A 23788-nucleotide genomic window follows, 5' to 3' on the forward strand; every position below is an offset into this window, starting at 1 on the left:
TTGCGGGGGTGGGCAGGAGAGGCGGCTGCAGCCCCAAGTTCGGTGTCCCTGACAAACCCAGCCCACTGCCCTGTTGCCTGCCCTCCTGTCTGTCTGTCTGACTCTTGAACAACTCAGCAGCCAGAGGGACAGAGAAACATTTATTTCTAAACAAGGCAAGTGCCTTCGGAGACAGCCTCAGGAGACAGACACCCACAGCCACAGGGCCAGCGCTCAGGAAGGCTCTTCCCGGGGATACCGTGAGTCTCCCTCCGCCCAGGTGCTCCTCCCCCAGGGACATCCCTGGCCCTCCTCTGCAGGACTCACGCACTGCTCCAGGTGGGCAGCCCTGGGCAGGGTTAGCGTGACCGGTCACCAACAGTGGTGTTGCCTGTGTGCCCTGGAGGGAGGCAACGGGCCAGGGCCCAAGTCAGAAAGGACAGGTTCCGGGAGAGGAGAGCCAGGGCAGGGGCAACAGGACATCGGGGCAGCCTAGGGGCAGGCGACCGTGTGAAGGCCAAGTGTCCAGGTTGGGCAGGCACACATCCAGGACATCAGATTCTGGGAGACACCCCAATGTCAAGATGGGGGGCATTGGGGTGGTGGGGAAGGGGAGCAAGAGGGAGCCCATCACAAGGTTGGATCTATAACCCACCCCCCAGGGGGATGAAAACAGAAATGTGGGTGAAGGGAGACAATGGACAGTGTAAGACACAAAATAGCAACAATATATAATTGATCAAGTATTCATGTGGGTGGGAGGGAGGGGGGGAAGAGGAGCTGATACCAAGGGCTCAACTAGAAAGAAAATGTTTTGGAAATGTTGACAGCAACATATGTACAAGTGTGCTTAATACAACTGAATGATGGATTGTCATAAGATTCGTAAGAGCCCCCCAATAAAGTACATAAAAAAGATGGGGGGCAGGCATCCAGGTAGGGGACCAATAAAGACACCCAGATTCAGGCAGGGGCATCAAGTGGGGTCATGTGCCCAGGGGGAGTGTGGTCACATCAGAGGGGTGTAAATATCCCTGCCAGTGTTTCCTTGCCCTCAGTGATCATCACCCCCTGGGATCCACCTGCCCTCAGCCTGGACTCAGCGAGGCTGCCCCAAACCTATTCCGTTCCTCGTCAAGCTAGCCAGCCCTGACACCCCCGCTGGCTTCTACCTGCTGCATCCCCACACACCCACCTTCACGGGGAGGACTGGGGTCACCCTTTGTGCCCCCCTCTGCACTGCCCCTCCAGCCGACTCCACAGGGAGTGACCACAGCAAAATCTACCCAGCACCAAGTCACGGTGCGATTCGCTCCCGCTGCCCTGGGGCAGATCCAGGCCTCCTGGCCTGCTGCTCATCTTCAGGTGCTGGGTCCCCCAAAACAGGGGTCAGAACCCAAGGAAGCTACCCCAGGGCAAGTGGAGAGGCCTTCCCAACTCGGGGGTTCCAACCACACCACCTTCCCAACTCGAAGGTCTGGGCCTCATCACCTTACTTGCTTTGGGGTCTCCTATCCCACTGCCTTCCCAACCCAAGGGTTCCAGTCCCACCACCTTCCTGCCTTGGGGGTTCCTTCCCCGACTCGGGGTCCTGGCTTCTTCACTGCTCTGTTGTGTTGCTGTGATGGCGAGTCTATTTCGATTCCCGGCAACCCCACAAGTACAACTGCCAGGGGTCTCCTAGGCCGGGGTCCTCATGGGAGCAGAGAGCCAGGTACTTTCTCCCGCGCAGCCGCTGGACGGGTTGCAACTGCCTACCTGTCGGCGAGTCGTCATGGGCTTAGCCACTGCCCCCCCACCCACCCGAGGCCCTTCCCTTGCCCCCTTCCCGTCCCATGAATACAGTCTGACGAGGCCTCTTTACTCCTGCCCACCCACACGCACGAAGCCCTCTGGCCCAGCTGTGCACAAGACATGTACATGTGCGTGCATGTGTGTATATGCGCATGTGTGCAGGCATTTGTGTGCGTTAGCATTTGTGCATAAATGTGAATGTGTGTGTGCGTAAATCTCTGGGGGTGCCACAGATTATGTGCTGGGTTGCTAAATGCAAGGCCAGTGTTTGCAGGTACAGATCAGAGCAGGAAACACAGGGAATCAGGACAGATAAACTCCTCAGGACCAATCATGAGAGTAGCGATACCAGGAGGGGAAGGGGAAGGTGGGAAGAGAGAGGGAGAACCGATCACGATGATCGGCATATAACCCCCCTCTCAGGGGGACAAACAACAGAAGAGTGGGTGAAGGGAGACAGCAGTCAGTGTAAGACATGAAACAATAATAACTTATAAATTACCAAGGGAGGGAAAAAATGAGGAGCCGATACCAAGGGATCAAGAAGAAAGATGTTTTGGAAATGATGGCAACAAATGTAAAATGTGCTCGACACGATGGACGGATGGATGGATGGATGGATGGTGCAAAGAGCTACACAAGCCCCCAATAACATGATTTTTTAAAAAGGGACGTATTTGAGTCCCCCAGCTTCTCCAATAAAAGAGGAGGCTGTCTGCTCCTGAAAGACTGAGCACCCAGGGTGCTCCACACAGGAATCCATGCAGTGGCAGTGACTGTGGTTTGGGGTTGTTTCTATTGTACAGTGTGTGTACGCATTAGATACATACACATGTACCTACTGTACTGTGTGTGCATTATATATACGCATACATATCTACTGCACTATGTGTGTGCATCATACATACACATGTATCTACTGTACTGTGTGTGCATTATAGACACACACGTATCTACTGTGTGTGTGCATTATATACGTGCACATATATCTACTACAATGTGTGTGCATCATATACACACGTATCTATTGTACTATGTGTGTGTGCATTATACACATAAACATGTATCTGTTGTACCGTGTATATGCATTAGATACATACATATGTACCTACTGTACTCTATGCATTGTATACATGCACATGTCTCTACTATACTATGTGTGTGCATTACATACATACACATGTATCTACTGTATGATGTCTGTGTGCATTATATACACACACATGTATCTACTGTATGATGTGTGTGCATTATATACGCACACATTTCTATTGTATTGTGTCTGCATTAATACATATGCATGTATCTGTTGTACTGTGTATATGCAGTATATATATACACATCTATCTATTGTATGGTGTGTGTGCATTATACACGCACATATATACTGTACTATGTGTGTGTGCATTATATACACCCATGTATCTACTGTATTATGTGTGTGCATTATATACATACACATGTGTCTACTGTTTTGTGTGTGCATAATATACACACATGTATCTGCTGTACTATATATGCATTATATACACACGTGTGTATCTATTGTGCTATGTAAGTGTGCATTACATACATACACATGTATCTATGCATTATGTGTGAATTATATACATATACGTATTTCTATTGTACTGTGTATATGCATTAGATACTACAGATGTATCTATTGTACTGTGTGTGCATTATATACACACACATGTATCTATTGTACTGCATGTGTATGGATATTCACATACGCGTCACACACACGTCTGGTGGTAGCATGGAGTTCCAAAACTCCAGCGGCTCTGCAGGGCAAATACGAGAGTCACAGCCTGAGACTCCAGGAGCCCTTGGCTCTGCCCCACGGGGCACGCTGAGCTGAGGTGACCGTGTTCGTGTTTAGTGGGCATGGTTGGCAGGGAGAATTGTTGTTGTTGGAGCTTGTCAAGTGGATTCTGACTCACAGTGACCCCACAAGTTTTCCTGGCTGTCATCTTTGGGAGTGGGGAGCAAACAGCCAGGTCTTGCTCCCTCAGAGCATCTGGCCAGGTTTGAGCCGAGGACCTCCCTGGTGGTGGTTGAACACTGTCTCCACCCCTCCCCTGCATTACCCGCTGACACACGCCTTAGGACCGTGAACAGGGTGCCAGCACTCACAGTCCGCACTCCATGCGCTCTGTCCTGGAACAGGCTATGTTTGTCCCCAAGCCTACTTGTTCAGGTGTGCTTGTTGCTGTAATTAGGTGATTTAATTAGATGGTGTGTGCATTGATTGAATGTTTTAATAAGAACACAGAAAAAAGTTCCTACTTCCATGAAAGTGGAGTTGGAGGCTTTGGGAAGCGTAAGGCAAGGCAAGTTGCTAAAAATACTGCTGTCGGGCCAGAGTGCATGGATGGGAGGGTCTCTGAAATTTGCGAGAAATCTAAATTTAGTTTCGAATTCTCACTCCCATCAGAGATGGGCGCGGGGAACTGTAAGTGGTGCTGGTGTCCCCAGGGAACAGCCTGGACTCCACCCCCAGGGACGCTCAGCCAATCCGAGCTGGACAGTGAGCTCAGGTTAGAGCAGGGACCCGCCACTCTTCTCCTGGCCCCCAGTGTCTGGCTGTGGAGGGTCATGAAGGCGTCAAGCGGAGCAACGCAGGGGCTGGCGCAGGGAGTCAGTGAACAAACACCCGGGGTTGAGCTTGTGGTGTTGTCTGCCGTCCAACCAGGCCTGACCTGCGGGGTTCCGGGTGATGCAGGTTAAGCGCCCAGCTCCTAGTCTCCAGGCTGGCCGTTCAGACCCAGCCGCAGGTGCCTAGGGAGACAGGCCTAGCCATCTGCTCCCAAAGGTCACAGGCTCACAAACTCCCCTGTGGCAGTTTCCCAGGCAGAGGAAATCTGAAAAGGTGAGAGACACCTTCTAGAGAGGAAGGCTCGGAAGTGGGCCCAGAGTGCGCTAGGGGAAGGGCAGTGAGCGGGGGGAGGGGGAGGCTGGAGAAAAGTTTTGCTCAAGAGCAATGGCAAGTCCTCCCTGAATGACACAGGGGAGTGGCCTGGCCTAATGCACCACCACCCTCTCCACTGAGCTTATCCATCCGTCTAGCAAGCCACAATCCTTTCACCCATCCACTCCACCATCTCTCCCTCCGACCACCTGTCAACCCAACTATCTATCCACCTAAGCAACAAATCATTACCTAGTCATTCAACCATCTTTCAATCCATTTATCTACCCAAACCACCCAACCTATCCACCAACCCTACGATCTCTCCACCCAGCTATTCACCCGACTAAGCAACCAACAACCCAATCATCCACCCACTTCTCCAACCGGATTTCCATCCATTTATCTATTCTACCATCTCTCTAGCACAGCGGTTCTCAACCTGGGGGTCGAACGACCCTTTCACGGGGATCGCCCAATTCCTAACAGTAGCAAAATCAGTTATTAATTAGCAACAAAAAGTGTTATGGTTGGGAGGGTCACCGCAACATGAAGACCTGTATTAAAGGGTCGTAGCATTAGGAAGGTTGAGAACCGCTGCTCTAGCACATCACTCACCCATTGATTGTGCCATCTCTCCATCCAACCACCCATCAATCAATGCAACCAGCCACCACCCAACTAAGCAGTCAACTACCCATTCAGCCACTCCTCCATCTCTCCATCTGTTTTATCCACCTATCACACCGTCTCTCTAACACATCAAATCCATCCATCCTGCTGCACGATCATCTGCCCAGCCATCTGACCCCCACCTACACACTCATCCTACCGATCCATCTACGCGCCCGCTAACCCCTCATCCAACCATTTCTCCTTCCCCTGATGTATCCACACGACTATACAACTAACACATCCGTCCAACAATCCCTCCAGCTACACATCTAGCTGACGATTCATGAATACACTCATCCAGCCAGCCATCTTTCCACCCACCTACCCATCCATCCAACCATACAACCGCTCACCCAGTCACCTCTGTAAACCTAATCATCACTTACCTATGGTGGTACCCATCTACCCATCCATCCATCACCCTTCATCTAAGAAAATATCCACCGCCATCTACTCTCCCAATCACCCATTTATCCAAGTATCGATCTACTTATCTTCCCACCCAGTAAATATTTGCTAATGGCCTACTCTGTACCAAGCTCTGTGACAGGCACTAAAAACAAAGCACTGAGGAAGTAGCATTGTCCCCTTAAGAACACCCCCCCGACAACGGAGTCATTCTGGACCTGCGGTGCCATCAGGAGGGCCAGCCCCCGGCAAGCAGTGAGGGCTATGACAGACTAGGAACAAAGGCCTGGCGATCCGCTTCTGAACATCCTTCCGTGCAAACTCCCATGGCTAACAGCCCTGCCTGGGTGGTGCAGGTCCGGGCAGCATCTTTACTCCACTGTGCAGGGAGGCAGGCAGGGAGGGGGCACAGCCCGGACCTCGCTGACCACCACCACCGATTAAATGAGAGGAATGAAGGAAGCCAACTTTGCAGACAGTGATGGTGCTGGGAACAAGGCTTGGCTCTGAATCTGACAGGCACCTGGAAGGGGGCGTGGTGCACACAGGAGGGGGGCCGGCTGGACGCTGTGACCAACACTGACTGCTCACCCAGAAATGCCTCAGGAGGACTGGGGGCTCAAGCAGCAGGGGTCTGAAAACACAAACATAAAACAAAACGATGGCAGCTCTCCAGGGCAGTGGGGAGGGGCGAGTTGCTGTGGCAACTATGGTCTGTGCTTGAGCTGGCAAGAAGTGGTTGAAGATGCCCTAGGAGGTAGAAGGCGGGCACCGGGAGACAAGGGGCCCATTAAACCCCGTCTTCAGAAGGGGAAACAAAGGCAGGCAGCCAGGAGGCGGTGTCTGACCCCTCTGTGTGACAGGTCTAGGCGGTTTTCCCTGTGACTAATTCTGGGGTTGTTTAAACACAGAGACGGGTTCCAGGAAGCTGCTCTGTTCTGGCTGAGGTTTAAAATTAGACACCGATTCCCAGAGCGACAGAATGCCTGCAGTCCCGGGAGCCAGCTCCAGTGGCTGAGCCAGCCGGAATCTCTGGGGGCAGAGGATGAACTGAGAGGCTGTGGGGTCGAGTCTGCACAGAGGCAGCCCAGAAGGCCAGGCCCTCTATGACTGAAAATCCAGCTGATGGACTGGGTGCCACGGGGTTCCCTCGAGCCGGGGAATCCGGCAGAAACTGGCCAGTCAGCCAGCCACTTTGTCCCTCCCATGCCTGCGAAGGCCCCCAGAGAGGAGGTTGGGAAGGAATCAGGGGAGCATCGAACACCTACGAGGACCCCTTAACTGAGCCTGCTCCAATTCAAGCCCCAGCCAGGTGGGAGGTACACCTGGGCTGCCCAAACTAGGCCCAGGCTCATGATCCCACCCAGGTGGGCTTAACATGGCCAATGGGGTCAACCAATGCCTTCAACCATGCCTGAAATACCATGGCCGCGGGAGGAGGGTCTCTTCTCTCTTTACCCTGCCCCAGTGCCTGCTCACACAGTGCCATGTTCTCGGGCCTCAGCTCAGCATGTGTGGGCGCGCTGTCTCCCGAGGTTGCCCGTGTTCAGTTGGAGCCCCAACGTGGCTTCGGCATGGTTTGGCCCGCTTTCCTGAAATAGCGTGTACTCTTTTAAGATTGTAAAACCTAAAACTTCCCCCGTCCTTCAGAAAAACTCACTTGGATCACAAATCAGGCTTTGGCGTAAATTCTTTTTCGCACGAAGCCAAGAACTGAGGTGCTTCCCCCCGAGAAACCTCTCATAAGCACGGCTCCCCCAGGGCTCCCCGAACACGGATGGGCACCGAGATCAGCATCAGGGCCTGCTTCCCACCCCTCTCGAACCTCAGAATCGCAAAACCAGCCCCCAACAGTGCCCACTGCCCAGGATGCCCGATGCGGGGCCAGACAGGGTGCAGCCAAGGGGACAATACAGACACCTACTTCACAGTAGACCAGGCCGATGGCAGGATGGTCTCATTCCGTGCCTGCTCTCTCAAGCCCCCGCTGTGTCTCTCAGAGGAGAGACCTGGTGGCGCAGCGGTTAATGCTGACCAGAAGAGCCATGGTTAGAACCCATGGGGGCTCCCTGGGAGTAAAGACCCCCCCTGCCCCCATGGGGCAGTTCTTCTCTGAGAATTCCTAGGAGCTGGAATTCGGAACAGTGATGGCGTTGGTCTGGGGGTTTATTCAGAACCCACTACGGACGGAGCTGTGGCTCAGAACCCTCTCGGGCTCAGGGTGCCCCATCCACAGTGTACAGAGACACGTTGGGGTGATGCGACACCTCGCGCTAACCTGCAGGGAAACCCTCAGGCTCCTCCCTGCTGGCTGTGCCAACCTGAGAGGGAATCTGCAGACACGCTTACTCCAGACCGTGGATAACGGGCAACCGTCCCTCCTGCACATCCCACTGTCTGTCCTGCAGGCAGACGCAAAGACAGACGCCCGGTGTCTCAGTCAGAGCTGCGAGCCCCGTGATTCAGTGAAGGACTCTTCACGGGGTCACCCCGAAGACACCGGTGACCCTCGCGGAGCATGGGCCCACATCAGACCCAAAGAGAAAACCGAGACCATGGGAAGGGAGGTCCATTATCTGAGTTCATGGAGCTGGGACCTGTTCCTGGGTCCCCGAGACCCCACAGCACAGACTCACAGACCCCGAGGACCACCCGGGTGCTGACGGAGGCTGAATCCACGGGCTGCCAACCTCGCCACACTGAAGGGTCCCCTTCTCTGCACTGAGCCAGGAGCAAGTTCCTTCCCTGCCGGCCTGGGTCTCGAATGGAAAACTGAGGTCTGAGGACTCAACACTGGGTGGCAGCCAAGCCACCTGTCCACTTGCTTTGCCCCCAACCCAGTCAGCGTCCCACACTGGCTCGAGGGACGGCCTTGGCCAGGGGTAGGGGACATCCCACCACAGGCCATGGGAGGCCCCGGAAATCACCACTGCAGCTAACCTCCCAAGGCCTCACCCAAGGCCATGCAACATCAGACCAAACCAGCAGGCTCGTCCTTTAAACGATCGTCTGTAAGGCCCGTGAATGTTGGTATCAACCTCCAAATGGCCCTGGCAGAATCAGGGTGCCCGGCCGCTCTGCGGGCACAGCTGAGAGGGTTGGTGGCAGGAGGTTCTCGGGCCTGTGACCAAAGTAAGGGCCAGACCTGGGGACCCACACTGCCAAACAAGACAACCCCAACACCACATTCTCCATTTTGGAATGATCTGCCAGTCTGGCCACACTGGGTCTTCCTCTCTGCATGGGCATGCCCAGAAAGGGGAGGGGGAGCAGAGCAGGTGTCAGGGACCGCTCTCATTTCTGCTCGGGCCTCACCTGACTCCTCTTAAGCAGAGCTGGTTCTCAGTGGGGGACCCTACATCTCCTTCCCAGGACGGACCCCACAGCACCTCAGGATAGCTGGAACATGCTATGCAGTACATAGGGACGCCTGCCCGGCCTCAGAGACGCCACGGGGGTGGACCGGGGGCACCAGGGTGAAGGACAGCCTGGTCCAGCCGCAGCTTCCACAGACGGGCTGAGCTCCGTCTCACTTACTTGGCGAGCTTCGTCTCGATCTGCTGCCGGATCTCCTGGCGCTCCTCGTCCGTCCTCCGGGGCAGCACGTTGCGGTCCTCCAGCTCCTGCTTGCTTGGCCGGTTCCTCAGCTTCACTGCCAGCAGCTCCTTCTTACATTTTCTGGGCAGGGTCCCTGCGGGCAGCGGCCAGCGGCCAGGGGGAGAGCGAGACAGGCCTTAGCCAGGCAGTGCTGGAGCAGTGTGGTCGAGCCTGAGCCGAGAGGCCTGGTGCTCCACCACCATCACTGTCCCTGACTGTGGACCACACCGGGCAGCCAGGCTTGCGACTCCCAGAGAGAGTTACCGTCTCGGAAACCGACAGGGGCAGCCCCTCTGTCCGACAGGGGCACTGGGAGCCGGCACAAGCTCCAGGACAGGGCATACACGTGGTCTCTGGTGTGGGGGCCGCCTGTGCTGTGGGGAGCACTGGCAGGAGTGGGCCTCAGTCCATCGCTCTCCAGGAGGAAGAGAGCGTCCACAGACGAGCCAGGGGGCAGAGGCTAGGGAAGAGGGGCCCGGCTGTACAGGGTGTTCCAAGGACTGGGGCTGAACGACCAGGGCCTTCCCTCAGCCTGGACCCCTCAGCTTCCTGAACTGAGACAACCCCTGTCTCTCTGCCATAGCTGCCTCCTTCTGTTCCGGCAGCCCTGGAGAACCGGGACGCCCCACAGGGCTGGCTCCCCCCGCTGCACAGCTCAGCTCTGACCCTCCAAGGGCCTCTGTTCTCCATCCCTGGAAGGTCCTGCTGCCCTATCGGACAGTGGCTACAGAGTTATCATCTGTCTCCTCCCCTGTCACTCAAGTTCCTTGAGATCTGGCCACTCACCCCAGCTCCCTGGGACCGGCAGGGGTGGGCACCCGTGTGGTGACGTGCGGCCTTGGAAGAGAATGCTGGCCATGCCACAGACTGCCGGGGGACAAACCAGCCAGACATGGAGGACATCCAACGGGGGTGGGAGGACCTCCAAGTCCCTAACTTGGACACATGAGGAGTTCTTGTTGGAGTCAGTCATGGGTCAGCGACATGAGAGAAAGCCCCCATGGGAAAGGCTGGTCCAAGGGCCCCCATGCGGGGCTCAAACGCAGGACAACGGGGAAGGGCAGGCGGGGCAGTGCCACAGGCCACCACCCAGAAAGGCACTGTGAGTTGGCATCAACTCTGACTCTCTCGTCACCAATGCTGGCGACCATGGGGGGTAGGGAAGTGGCCCGGCTGGGCTGGATCCCCCAGGCTGGCCGCTTGTTCCCTGCACTTCCAGCTGAGAGAGAGCAGACGGGGACCCCAGGGAAGCCAAGGATTTACCAAATGTCTACAGGAGAGACGCCCAGACAGACCTTCTGAGAGTGCCCTCTGCCCCAGGCACTGAGGGGGAGGACAAATGCAGCTCTTTCCTAAGAGTCAGGGGTCTGCGAGTGTGCTGACGGACTGGGCTCCAGGATCAAATCCCAAGGGCACCAGTTTCCCCCTCGCCTGTCATTGCTACAGATGGATCTTGGTTTCCGGAGGAAAACACCTCCCCCAGGAGTCAGCTCTGAGAATGGGAGGTGGGAGAGCCAAGCCCGACCAGCAGTCCAGCCAGCGCACGGATGCCTGGACAAGCCTCCGACGTGTGTGTGCTGCGTCCCCTGGGCCCTCGTGAGAGGGGAAACCGTGGGCGGCCATCCGTTCAGCAGGCACTGGCTCACTTGGCCGGGTCTGGTCTGCGTGGGGAGCCCAGTGATTGACCATAGCAGGACTGGAGGAGCCGCGTGCATTTTCCCATTCGCCATGCCTGGGCTTCACTGGGGCCACTGGGAGTTATCGGTGACCTCTGTGAGTCCCACGGAGTCTCAAAGGTCTCTGGACAAACCCTCTTGAATGTCCCAGTTCAAGGACCAGACGAGGAGGGGCAGCATCTTGGGAAGGGCCTCCGACATGGTGCAGCCTGATGTCCACTACAAAGAGGGACAAGGGGCCACTGCCACTGTGAGGGAGGCTGACGATGTCTCCCTTGTGGAACGCAGGTCCCTGCAGACTCAGCACCGGCTCTGTGGCGCCTCACAAGCTTCAGCTCCAACGTTGACCATCTAACAAATGGGGGCCATGGGGACCCGATGTGGACCACGAGTCACTTAGGCTGCTCCGTACACATGGCACAGAAAGACCTCAGTAACGACGGACGGCACGCTGGCCTCCCCACCCAATGTCCCTGGAGGCCACGTCACCTCTGTGTACACATCACCTGAAGGAAACTTCCAGAAGCAGAGCTTAGAATGAGGACTGGCCACGTATTGGAGTGGCCCTTCCTTCCATGCAGGTGAAGGATCCACGACGGCTCTGTGGGTCACGCGCTGGGCGGTGGACCCGCCAGCAGCTCCACCATAGGAAGAGGAGGCTGACTGCCCCCAGGGAGGGGGGCAGCCCTGGGACCCCCAGGAGCAGCTCGGTTTGTCCACAGGGTCACTGCCAGCTCTGGATCTCGCTGCAGGAAGGAGCTGGGGCACAGAGGTCTGACAAGCTAAGGGTTGGCCGTTCAAACCTGCCAGTCACTTGGCAGGAGAGAGACTCAACCAACTGCAGCCCCAGGGATGTGGCATCTTGGAAACTCAGAGGGGGAGGGGGCAGTTCTCTGGCCTACAGGGTCACTAAGTCAGGTTCAACTTGACACCACTGAGTTTCGGTATCGCATTTTCACCAGAAAAGTGGCATATCTCCCCAACTCCCAAACTTGCTGTCAAGTGGTCCCACAGCTGCTGAAGGACGGTTCTGGACCTGTGTCTCTCTCTCACCCCTGCCCCCAGAACCCCACTCAGGTCAACACCCCGACTCTTACACCCTGCACTCTTATACCCCATGTCCCCTTACACCCCCCACACCCACTCACTCTCACACACCAGACATCCCCTCACACCACACAAATCTCCCACCCCACATACACACACACAACCCCACACACACCACACACACCACACACACATGCCCCCACACCCCCTCCCTCACACCACACAAACCTCCCACCCCACACACTCAGTCCCACCCTCACTCACAGTACCCCTCAGACAGCCCTAAACCACCCCTCACCACTAACACTCCATAGCCCCCCACACACTCCTGACACCCCACACTCCCCAAGGCCCCCTCAGGCCCCACCCCGCAAGCATCACCAGAGAGGAAAGCGGGAGAGGTGGCAGGTGCTGCCCAGAGCTGTGGGCCTGGCTGGGAGGGACGCCCTCCGTGAAGGTCCTCTCAAAGCAGCCCGCCAGCAGTGAAGTGGCCAGGTTGGAGGCTCTAGGACAGCAGTTCTCAACTTGTGGGTCTCGACCCCTTTGGGGGTCAAAGGACCCTTTCATAGGGGTCGCCTGATTCATAACAGTAGCAAAATTATGGTTATGAAGTAGCAACAAAAATAATTTCATGGTTGGGGGTCACCACCACATGAGGACCTGTATGAAAGGGGCGCAGTGAGACGAAGGTTGAGAACCGCTGCTCTACATGTCCAGAAAGCACCGACCAGCGGACGGAGACTGACGGCCAACCCACCACCATGCACCCTGCCTCCCAGCTGGTGCTGGATGTACCCAACTGCCTGTGTGGCTTTCCGAGCCCGGTCCCTCTTTGTGGGAGCAGAGCCTCATCGTTCTCCTACAACAAACCCAGGAACCAGATCCAAATGCTGGCTTCCAAACAGTGCTCGATTAATGCAAAGGAAGGCCGAAAAAAATCTAAGGGAAACAAACATCATCACCCCCCCCCCCCCCATTGAGGGGGATTCGACAAAAACAGATCAGCGATTTACACTCCTAGACACACATCCTCGCGGTCAGCGTGCCTGGTCTGCCGTCCCCTGTGTAAGGGCGCACCCTGCCGCTGGGCCACAGAGCAAGCCCACACTGCCTGCTGCCTGGCAATGCGAGCGTTCCATTGAGCAAGCTGATTCTGAGTAAAAGATGCGCTGAGCGGAAGCTGCTGGGAAGGACACAGGAGAGGGGGTTTTGAGGTGGGACCAGGCAGAGTACAGGGTAAACGGACCCATCTGGTCATGATAAAGAGGTGCTCTCACCAACTGGGGACACGTCAATCCTAAGAATTAATGAACCTGTCGAGAGCTTCAAAATACATGAGGTGAAAGAGCCAACAGTACTGGAAGACAGATGAACCCACGGCTCTGGTGAGAGACTGCAGAGAGGGCAAGCCCACGGAGAATCAGTAACGTTTGTTGTAAAAGACCTTCCCGCCATCCCATCCACCAACCTGGCCGGACTGACATTTACAGAAGCGACCCCGTCCCCCCACCGCCACCCAGCACAATGCACACTCTGTTTGGGTGCAGACGGGGCTTGTGGGCCTTACAAGGCTCCAGGCATTATGGGCCCCAAATGTCTTCTCTGGACCAAACCAAAGCCTCATGCCGTCTAGGCGATTCCAAGGCACCGGGACCGGACAGGGCGTGGTGGACTGCCCACTGGGTTCCTGGGGTTGCCCAAGCGGACAGCCTCCTCTTCCTCCCACAGAGCAGCTCACGAGTGACTGACAGCCACTAGCCCTTCGGTGAGCAGCCTCCCCTGAACCTGCTGTGGCGAGGCAAGCCTCTCTAACGGCAGTGCCGCAGAGTTGATTGCTTTAAAAACCCGAGAAGCCAACTGAGACCATCTACACACCCCACTGGCCCGGGAAGAATTCCCCAGGGCAACGAGATGCTCTTGGGAAGTAAGGGAAGCCACCGCCCAGCACTGCCGAGTTAGAGCAAAGCCTGCCAACTGAGAGGCCTGTGTCCCCAGGAGACGTCTCAGGTCCATGGCCTCACGGTCCGTCTTAAGAACCCAGAGCCGACGAAGACAGCACCTGGATGAGCAGAGCCAGGTGAGCCCAAGAAAGCGGAAGAAAGAACATAGAAGGAAAGGGGGAGGGAACCAAGGAAACCAACACCCAGAGCCGAGAAGCCGCCAAAGCGGAAAGCTGGGGAGGTGGACAGCAAATGACCAAAAACCAAATCCGCCAGTCGGTAGCCCTCCTAGGGATCCTTTGGGCCGGGGTGGGACTGCCCCCCTGGGATGCCCCGGCTGCCATCTTCACGTGAGCAGGTGCCTCGGCTGTCCCCTTCACAGTGACTAGTGTGAGTTTGAGAAGCAGTTCACCTCTCAAACTTACAAGGAGAGCTCTGGGATGGGCAAGGCTTGAGCTAAACGGATCAGGAGGACAGGGACGCTCACGCACACCGTCAGGAACTAGAGCCCACATCCAACTCCAACAACACCGACAGAAGGATCCAAGGGAGCAGTACGAGTAATTCTATGCCAAGACAGTCCGCTGTTGAGCGCCAATGACCCTAAATCTCACACTTGTAGGCGCAAAAGACCAGAGTGGACAGCTGGGGGGTGAGGGGCGGGGACTCATGGAAATTAAATACGTATGCTCATCAGAAGACTTCATCCCAAGAATACAAGGACCAGCCAACACATTGGGAGGAGAGAGAAAAAAATCAGGATGATATAGAGACCTAAGATCCAAATATGAGCTTTCCACCAGCCCCAAAGCTAGGCTCCAACGAGACGCTTCATCCCTGAGACTGTGCACCCAGTCAAAACCCATGACGTCATCTCAACCTCCTCGGTCATCAGAGATGAAGAGCGAAATGAGATGCCAGCCGGCGCCTCCTACACTGGCAATGACTGCAGAACCAGAAGCAGAAAACACCAAACAGTGGGGGGGGCGAGGGTGTGGAGACACCGTGCCCCGTATCTACTGCTGGGAGCGTCGAGGGGTGCCAGCACGGGGTGAGAAGACTGAACGAGGAACTGGTCACCAGTTAGGTGTCCTGGTTACAAGTCACCCGTAGATTCAGACTCAGTGACGCCACGCCAAGAGGAGACACCACCGGTCCCGCGCCGGACTCACAATCCTCGTGTTGGAGCCCGTGGTTGCGGCCCCTGTGCCCGTCCACCTCCTGGAGAGCCGTCTTCCTTTACTCTGGCCCTCGGCTTGACCAAGCCTGGCATGCGTCCCTGTGCAGAAACCCGTTCCTCCTGATCACAGGTGGCGAGCAGGGGCAAAGGGCCCTCATCCTTGTCCGTACGTCTCCCAAGACACGATGGTTTGCTCTTCTGGCGGTCCGGGGCCCTTGTGTCACGCTTCAACACTGTGGTTTCACGGCACCGATTCTGCGTGTTCCTGATCCACTGCCCAGTTCTCTCAGGGCTCCAGGTGGACCAAAACTACCACGCTCGGGTCCGGCACGTCACGGTCCCCAAAGCATCAGCATCGCCCTTCGACACGCAGGCCATCCGCAGCAAAATGCCCAGTGCAGTGGCCTGGTTCCCCGACTGCTGCTCCCACGCGCATGCTTTGGAGACCCAGGCAAGATGCGAGCCTGGACAACTTGACCGCGGCCTGGTGTATCCTCCTGTGCCAGCCTCGCGGGGAGAAAGTGAGCATTACGCAGCTGGAGTCGCACTGAGCCGCGCACCCCAGGCCTCAGCCTTTCATTTCATCAGCTGGCGCTCCAGTGCCCCTCATCTTTGCCAAGCAGGCAAGACTGTGGACGGATGCAGCTTCCCAGACCTTCTGATCGGAGCCCAGTGTCTCCGACCGGGCCCAGGCAGGAAGCAGGGGGAGCAGACACAACCCCGCCGCCCGCCAACCCTGGGTTAAAAGCAGTCAGGCCCCGCTCTCTGAATGGCTGCCCCACGTTGAGCGTCGGAAGATCCACACTCTGCTGCGTCATCAGATGCGAGCACTCTCTGTTGTGACTGGACACAGGCGCGCACTGTCTCCACTCTCTCCATTGTCCTCCAGCACCCGGGAGTGGGGGGAGAAATTGCTGGGCAGTGGGCAGCCCAGTTCTCCAACTCCATCCAACGGTACAGCAAGGCCTGAGCACTGCCCCTGCCTGCTCCCACCCCACCAAGGCAGTTGGCCAGCCCATGCCCTCCCATCCTGTGTCTCCCTGCTCACGGGGAGTTGAAGACAGTTGGGGACCTGCCTTGCTGTTTGCTGCCTGGGTATATATAGCCCAGCTCTCTCTACAGAAGGGGACTGGCAACTGGCAGCCCTCAAAACTTGAAGGACTGCTAGTGTCTCACTGCTTCATAATTTAACTGTTAATTTCTTGTATTACCTATCTGTATATAATTTAATGGTTTATTTCTTGAATTATATATCTATCTTTATAAATATATTTATATATAATTACTAGCAATCTGGTTTGTCTCTCTAGAGAACCCTGTCCAATACATTTTGGTACAGGAGTGCTTCCAGAGAAATAAACTGTAAATATGGATTTCTTAAATTGGTTTTCCAACCTATTTAGTCTTGATGGGGATACGTCTACTACCCATACTAATCCATGGTGTGAAATAGCAAAGATAATACCTGAAGTAGCACCTAAAGTAGATGACGTGCTGGATAAAGGAGATGCTCTAGGCAATCGTATATTTGATATTTTCCAGGAGTTTTGTGATAAGACAAGTATAGGGAAGCTCGTTGGCTGGTCCTTGGTACAATGGAAAGTGTCATTAAGGAGAGGGATGATCTCAGAGCCTCAAAAGCACGCCTCAGGTGCAGACTAACAGATTTGAAAACTTTCATCTGTGCTACAAAGGAGAGCCTTCTCTCCTCTAGTAAAAGAGCTGACATTGCTGAGAACCAGGTCCAGAGTCTCATTATACGAGTGGCTGAATTACAACGGCAGCTGCATTGCAGATCTAGAGTAGTGTCTGAAACCAAAGTAAGGGCATTAATTGGGAAAAGTTGGGACCCTGAGACATGGGATGGGAACATATGGGCTGATGATCCAGAAGAAGAGGATATTAAGCCCTTAGAAACACCTGAGCAGATTAGCCAAACTATTCAAGTTGATGTGCCAGGTGGGGCTGCATCAGTAGCATTACCTGAGGAAGATGCCTCGCAAGGTATTGCTGAGAGCACCCAGGAAACACCCTCACCACCCATTATTTCCGCAAGACCTGTCACTAAAATTAAGTCTCAGAAACCTCCGAAAGGTGAGGTTGAGAGGATTATCCAAGAAGAAGTGCGCTACACACATAAAGACCCGCTCGAGTTCTCAAATACGTACAAGCAAAAGCCTGGAGAATACCCCTGGGAATGGTTACTCAGGGTGTGGGATACTGGTGCACGAAATGTAATATTAGACCGGTCTGAGTTTCTGGATATGGGACCCCTAAGCACAGACTCTTCTTTCAATGTCTCTGCGAGACAGGCTAAAAAAGGATCTAAGTCTTTATTTGGTTGGTTCAATGAAGTATGGACTGCCAGGTGGCCTAGATTAGACCAACTTGAAGTACCTGACCTACCTTGGTACACTGTAGAGGAAGGCAACCAAAAGCTTAGAGAAATTGGTATGTTAGAATGGATCTATCAAGATATTCCCATAGATCCAAAAAGGGGGTGTCCTGAAGACATACCCTTTACCACAACCATAAGGAACAAGTTTGTAAAGTGTGCCCCAGCATCTCTTAAGACTCCTGTAATTGCTATTCTCTGTGCACCAGTATTAACAGTGGCCACTGCCCTAAGCAAACTCCGACATTTGCCCACAATGGGGCTGATTGGTCCCCGTGATGGTAGAGGGCAGGTGTCAGCACTGAATCAACAGAGACAGGGTGGGCATGGTTATAATAGACAAGTTTTCAATAATAATCAAAGCAACCTGTCTTGTGTGGAATTATGGCATTGGCTACTTAGCCACGGTGTCCCTAGGAATGAAATAGATGGGAAGCCTACTAAATATTTACGTGATCTGTACAGGCAAAAGAATGGTAGATCAGGTGAACAGCAGAATAGACAGTCACGATCGCTCAATCAATTCCCAGACCTGAGCCAGTTTACAGACCCACAACCCCTTGAATGAAAGGGGGGCCGGGTCCCTTGTAAGGAGGACCCTGCTACATCACTGAAGGTTTATACTGTTAGTCTTTCTTCTAGCCTTCCCCAAAGGGACCTGCGGCCTTTCACAAGAGTGACTGTTCATTGGGGGAAAGGAAATAATCAAACTTTTCGGGGATTACTAGACACCGGCTCAGAACTGACACTAATTCCAGGAGACCCAAAATGTTTTGAAGGCCCACCAATCAGAGTGGGGGCTTATGGAGGTCAAGTTATCAATGGAGTTTTAGCTCAAGTACGCCTCACTGTTGGTCCAGTGGGCCCCTGGACCCATCCTGTGGTTATTTCCCCAGTTCCAGAATGCATCATTGGAATAGACATACTTAGTAACTGACAGAACCCCCATATAGTATCCCTAAAATGTGGAATAAGGGCTATCATGGTAGGAAAGGCCAAGTGGACACCATTAGAATTGCCATTATCTAGGAAAATGGTAAACCAAAAGCAATACTGCATTCCCGGAGGGATTGCAGAGATCAGTGCCACCATCCAAGACTTGAAAGATGCAGGGGTGGTGATTCCTACTACATCCCCATTTAATTCACCAATTTGGCCTGTAAAGAAGACAGGTGGATCCTGGAGAATGACAGTGGATTATCGTAAACTTAACCAGGTGGTGACTCCAATTGCAGCTGCTGTCCCAGATGTGATTACATTGCTTGAGCAAATTAATACTTCTCCTGGCACATGGTATGCAGCTATTGATCTGGCTAATGACTTCTTCTCCATACTAGTCTCAAAGGACCACCAGAAACAGTTTGCCTTCACCTGGCAGGGGCAAAAATATACTTTCACAACTCTCCCCCAGGGGTACATCAACTCTTCTGCCCTGTGCCATAATTTAGTCCGAAGGGACCTTGACCACCTGTCTATTCCACAAGATGTCACACTGGTCCACTATATTGATGACATTATGCCTATTGGACCCACTAAGGAGGATGTATCAAAGACTCTAGATTCATTGGTACAATATCTGCATACAAGGGGTTGGGAAATTAACCCAACAAAGATTCAGGTACCCTCCACATCAGTAAAATTTCTAGGGGTCCAGTGGTGTGGGGCATGTCGAGATATTAAATGTATTGGACAGGGTTCTCTAGAGAGACAAACCAGATTGCTAGTAATTATATATAAATATATTTATAAAGATAGATATAATTCAAGAAATAAACAGCTAAATAATATACAGATAGATAATACAAGAAATTAACAGTTAAATTATAAAGCAGCGAGACACAAGCAGTCCTTCAAGTTTTGAGAGCTGCCAGTTGCCAGTCCCCTTCTGCAGAGAGAGCTGGGCTATATATACCCAGGCAGCAAACAGCAAGGCAGGTCCCCAACTGTCATCAACTGTCAGTCCCCAGCTCCAGAGATGAACATTCCAATCGTCTGGGCTTAAAGGGACCTCAACTTACAGCGACACAGTCCATAGGATAGGCTTCCCACAGGTAGTGTACCCCTTTAATCTGAGGCACAGAACTCTCTCTGCAGAAGGGGACTGGTAACTGGCAGCTCTCAAAACTTGAAGGACTGCTAGTGTCTCACTGCTTTATAATTTAACTCTTAATTTCTTGTATTATCTATCTGTATATTATTTAACAGTTTATTTCTTGAATTATATATCTTTATAAATACATTTATATATAATTACTAGCAATCTGGTTTGTCTCTCTAGAGAACCCTGTCCAATACACGGGGGTCTCCAGAGGGTGGTCTTCCTCTGCTGCAGAGGTGGGGAGGCCAGGAAGCAGTGGCCACTCTTAGCCTAGGGCCGGCAGGACTGCTGGGCCGGCTTTGTGGTTGGACTGGGTGTGAGATGGCCCCATGAGTCCTTCTCCTCACCCTCGGAGGTCTTCTCTGTGCTTTCCAAAGCTCGGATGGGGCCCCGAGCCCCCCACCACCTCCTGCCGAGTCTGCAGTGCCCAGGCACCAGCCAGGTCCCTGGGGTCTGGCACGCCTCACCCTAGACCAGCAGCTTTCCATCTTCCTCACGCTGCGACCCTTTCGTACAGTTCCTCATGTTGTGGTGACCCCCAACCATAAGATTATTTTCACTGCTATTTCATAGCTGTCATTTTGTGATGAATTGTCATGTAAATATCTGATATGTAGGATGTATTTTCATTGTTACAAATTGAACATATTAAAGCATAGTGACATATCTTGGTGAAATATTTCTAATAATAAATGAAATTTTGTCTAGCAGCATGGTGTAGCATGGGTAACAGTCTCCACACTGGGTACTCGTGTGGGTGTATCTGCATGTGGGTGGACCCGCCTGGAGATGGATAGAGGAGCAGTGTCTCAGTTCCTAAGATCATGGGAAATATGTGTTTTCTAATGGTTTGGGGGTTTATTCGACCCCAAAAGGGGTTACAACCCACAAGTTGAGAACCGCTGCCCTAGACAGATAATCTGGTCACTCACCAAGACCAGAGCTTCTTCCCCCAAACCCAAACCCACTGCCATGGGATCGGTGCCGACTCACGTCGACATGGCAGGGTGCGGTAGCCCTGCCTCTGGGGGGTTCTGAGACTGTGACTGCAGGTGTAGAAGCCTCCCCTTTCCCCCACAGAGCTCTGGGAGTCTAGACTGCTGACCTGTGGTTACCAGCCCACGTGTAACCACTCCACCAGCGGGGCTCCTTTGCTTCTCACCAAAACACCAAACCCCTGCCTCAAGTCGACGCTGAGTCCTAAGGACCCCAAGGGACAGGGGGAAACCGCCCATGAGCTCTCGAGACTGACTCATCATGGAGGAGGGACGCCCCTCCTTCTCGCCTGAAAGTTCGCAGGAAGCAGGGCCACATCCACGCGGTGTCACCTCATCCGGCCGAGGGCACCTGGGGCGTTCCAGGGACGTTCGGTCTGTGGACAGTTTGGGGGTTCCCTCCCACTCTGCCCACGAGTGGACACAGCACCCCCCTCCCCCGGTGCCCAGAGGACCCCCCTCACCAGAGATGATGGAGTCGTTGAGCACCTCCTCGTCCTGGTATAAGAGCAGGCCGTCTGGCAGCTCGGTGTCCACCAGCAGGTTCTCCTTGTTCTCCTCCGACTCCCGGGCGGCTGTCTGCCTGCTCTCGGCCGACCCCTCGAAGCCCCAGGCCTCCTCCCGGTCCCGGTCCCGGTCCCGCTCCATGCTGGCTGGCCGCGACGGCCGGCTGTCCACACGCTTCTTCGGAGACCCTCTGTTCTCCCTTCCCTGAAAACTGAACCCCAAGTCCCCCAGTCAGCGCGTCTCCCCAGAAACCCTGCACGCAGGTGTGCCCCTAGACAGTTAGGACCCGAGGGTGGAGGCCAGTGGCATGATGCAAGGGGCCCAGTGCAGGACTGAACATGCTGGTCCCTGGTCACCATGGAGGGAGACCCTGTGTAGGGAAAACGGCTGCCAACTAAACACACTCGGATCGGATCCACCCAGCGGCACCTCGGAATAAAAGCCTGGTGACCACCTTCTTATGCACACAGTGCCCCCTGGGTGCATGCAGGCCATCGAGCAAGTGGCTCTGTGCTCTCCAGCACCAGTCTCTGGGTACCCAGGGCCTCACCTGTCCTGCCGGTGCTTCGTGGCCAGTGCCCTGTGCAGCTCCTCGATGACGCGGCTGGGGGGCAGTGGACGGTGGACGGTGGTGAGGTGGGGGGACCCCGAGGGGTGACCATGCAGGGCAGCATCCGTGGTCTTCCCGCTGGAGCCTTGGAAGAGGGCGGTCGGGCCTGGGGTGAGAGGAACCCATGGAAGGTGACTCCCCCTGAGGGGCGTGCTGACAGACCAACCCCACCCCCGGGGAACATGCGCTTGGGCACAGCCAGCTGGCCCTGACCGCCCCCCCACCCCGGCCCCAGAGGGCAGGCAACCAGGACAGGGGGCTCTGGTGAGTTGAGAAGTGGGTGTGGAAAGGAAAGGTGGGAGGTGGGGGTGTGGAGGGGTGAAGAGTAGAGTGGTGTGGGGTGGATGGGCTAGGGGAAGAGGGGTGGAAGGGTGGGGGGCGGAGGGGTAGGTGCTGCCAGATATGACCGCTTCCCAAGAAAAGGCAGGGGCTCTGAAGACAGGTACCGTGTCCCTGTGTTGAAAGCACAGGCAATATGGTCTGCAGGGTGCCCACTAAGGGCAGCCTGGAGTGGGTCTCTGCCATCTGGAGGGGAGGGGGGAGCGGGAGCGGGAAATGGAGAGACCCGGACAGTGCCCGCCATCCTGCCCCAAGCCGCCTCATGAAACCCAAGGGAGAGACCTGCCCTGCTCCTCGCCCACTGGTGTCTGTATGCCGGAGCCAACGTGTCCTGCCAAGGGGGCCGGGACGAGGCAGCCAGCAAAGGAAGAAGAAAGCCCAGCCCTGGGAGACACAGACCATGCTCCAGAGGCCACAGCCTCCTGTCCATGGCCAACTCTGCCCCACGTAACCTGAGACCTGTTGGCACTGCCCACAGCCCCCACGGGCCCTGCGGACAGAGGGGAGGATGCCAGAAGAGGGGCAGGCCCCAGGCCCAGGGTTTACGAGGTGCACACAGTGGGACCGGACCCCCACCTCAGTCGGCCATGGGACCCCGGGCAAACCATGCAAGCTTCCGGACTTCAGGCACCCTCGCCTGTCAATGGGCGCTCTGTCCCCTGCCTCGAGGGGAAGGTCCAACTCTCATGGGCTTAGGGTCGGTAGCATGTATGGGAGGGGGCACCCAGCATGACTATTCAGGGTCACCTTCCACATCCTTCAGAATCAGGTTGGGGCTTTCTACTCTCACGGAGAGGGACGGGTGACTGAGTCAGGGGGACTGGATGACGGTGGGTCTGCTTTGTCATCCAAGTCAGAGCAAGGGCTTTCCTTTCTGACAAGAAGGGTCTGCTTTCCACCAGGGTCAGTGGTGACAGGACAAGAAACGCACAGGGACCAGCAGCAAACAAGCACTTCCTGTGTTGTTCGTGTGGCCCGTGGGACCAGACCTCCAAACAAGCACTTCCTGTGTTCGTGTGGCCCGTGGGACCAGACCTCCAGAGCTGGGACCCTGCCCAGCACTGGGCCCCTTTGCCCATGACCCTAAGTCTGGCTTCATCCTTGGCTCTCTTACTGGACATTGCTCAGTGGAGAGAGAATCAACCAAGGAAGTCCCGCAGAGATGGGGAGAAAGACTGAGGGAGAGAAACAAAGACGGTGACTCGGAGAAGCAGAAACAGATGGACATACAGACAGCTGTACGTTCGGACAGGCCGATACAAACGAGAGAGGAAGACAGACAAGACACCTCCTTCACTTTCTGGAGGAGTGGAGGAATCTGCTTGGGGCGATCAAAGCCCCTGACCCTAGGGGCTGCCTGCCCCAAAGTAACTGGTCCACAATGGTCCCCAATTCAGGACGGATGGGAAAATGGGTGAGTGGATGGATGGACAGACGGGCGAATGGGTAGATAGGTGGGCAGATGGGTGAGTGAATGAGTATGTGTGTGAGTGGATGGATGGGTACATGGTACATGCTTGGATGGACGAGTGGAGAAATGGATGGATGAGTTAGCAGGTGGCAGCATGGGTACATGCTGCATGCATGGATGGATGAAGGGAGAGATGGATGGAGGAGGAGATGGCAGGAGGATT

At 54.8% G+C, this 23788-nt stretch overlaps 1 protein-coding gene across 1 annotated transcript in view; it reads right to left on the minus strand.

Moving 5' to 3' along the window:
• Window positions 1-23788, minus strand: part of PHACTR3 (phosphatase and actin regulator 3) — a 146009-nt gene that overhangs the window by 11492 nt on the left and 110729 nt on the right. Inside the window, exons 6-8 of the mRNA XM_075527683.1 lie at window positions 21756-21921; window positions 21163-21416; window positions 9308-9461 (exon numbers count right to left, since the gene is read on the minus strand). Of these exons, the coding sequence (XP_075383798.1) occupies window positions 9308-9461; window positions 21163-21416; window positions 21756-21921 (574 nt within the window). The remainder of the gene's footprint in view (window positions 1-9307; window positions 9462-21162; window positions 21417-21755; window positions 21922-23788) is intronic.

Source organism: Tenrec ecaudatus, chromosome 12 (genome assembly GCF_050624435.1).
Source record: "Tenrec ecaudatus isolate mTenEca1 chromosome 12, mTenEca1.hap1, whole genome shotgun sequence".
Taxonomy (NCBI): domain Eukaryota; kingdom Metazoa; phylum Chordata; class Mammalia; order Afrosoricida; family Tenrecidae; genus Tenrec; species Tenrec ecaudatus.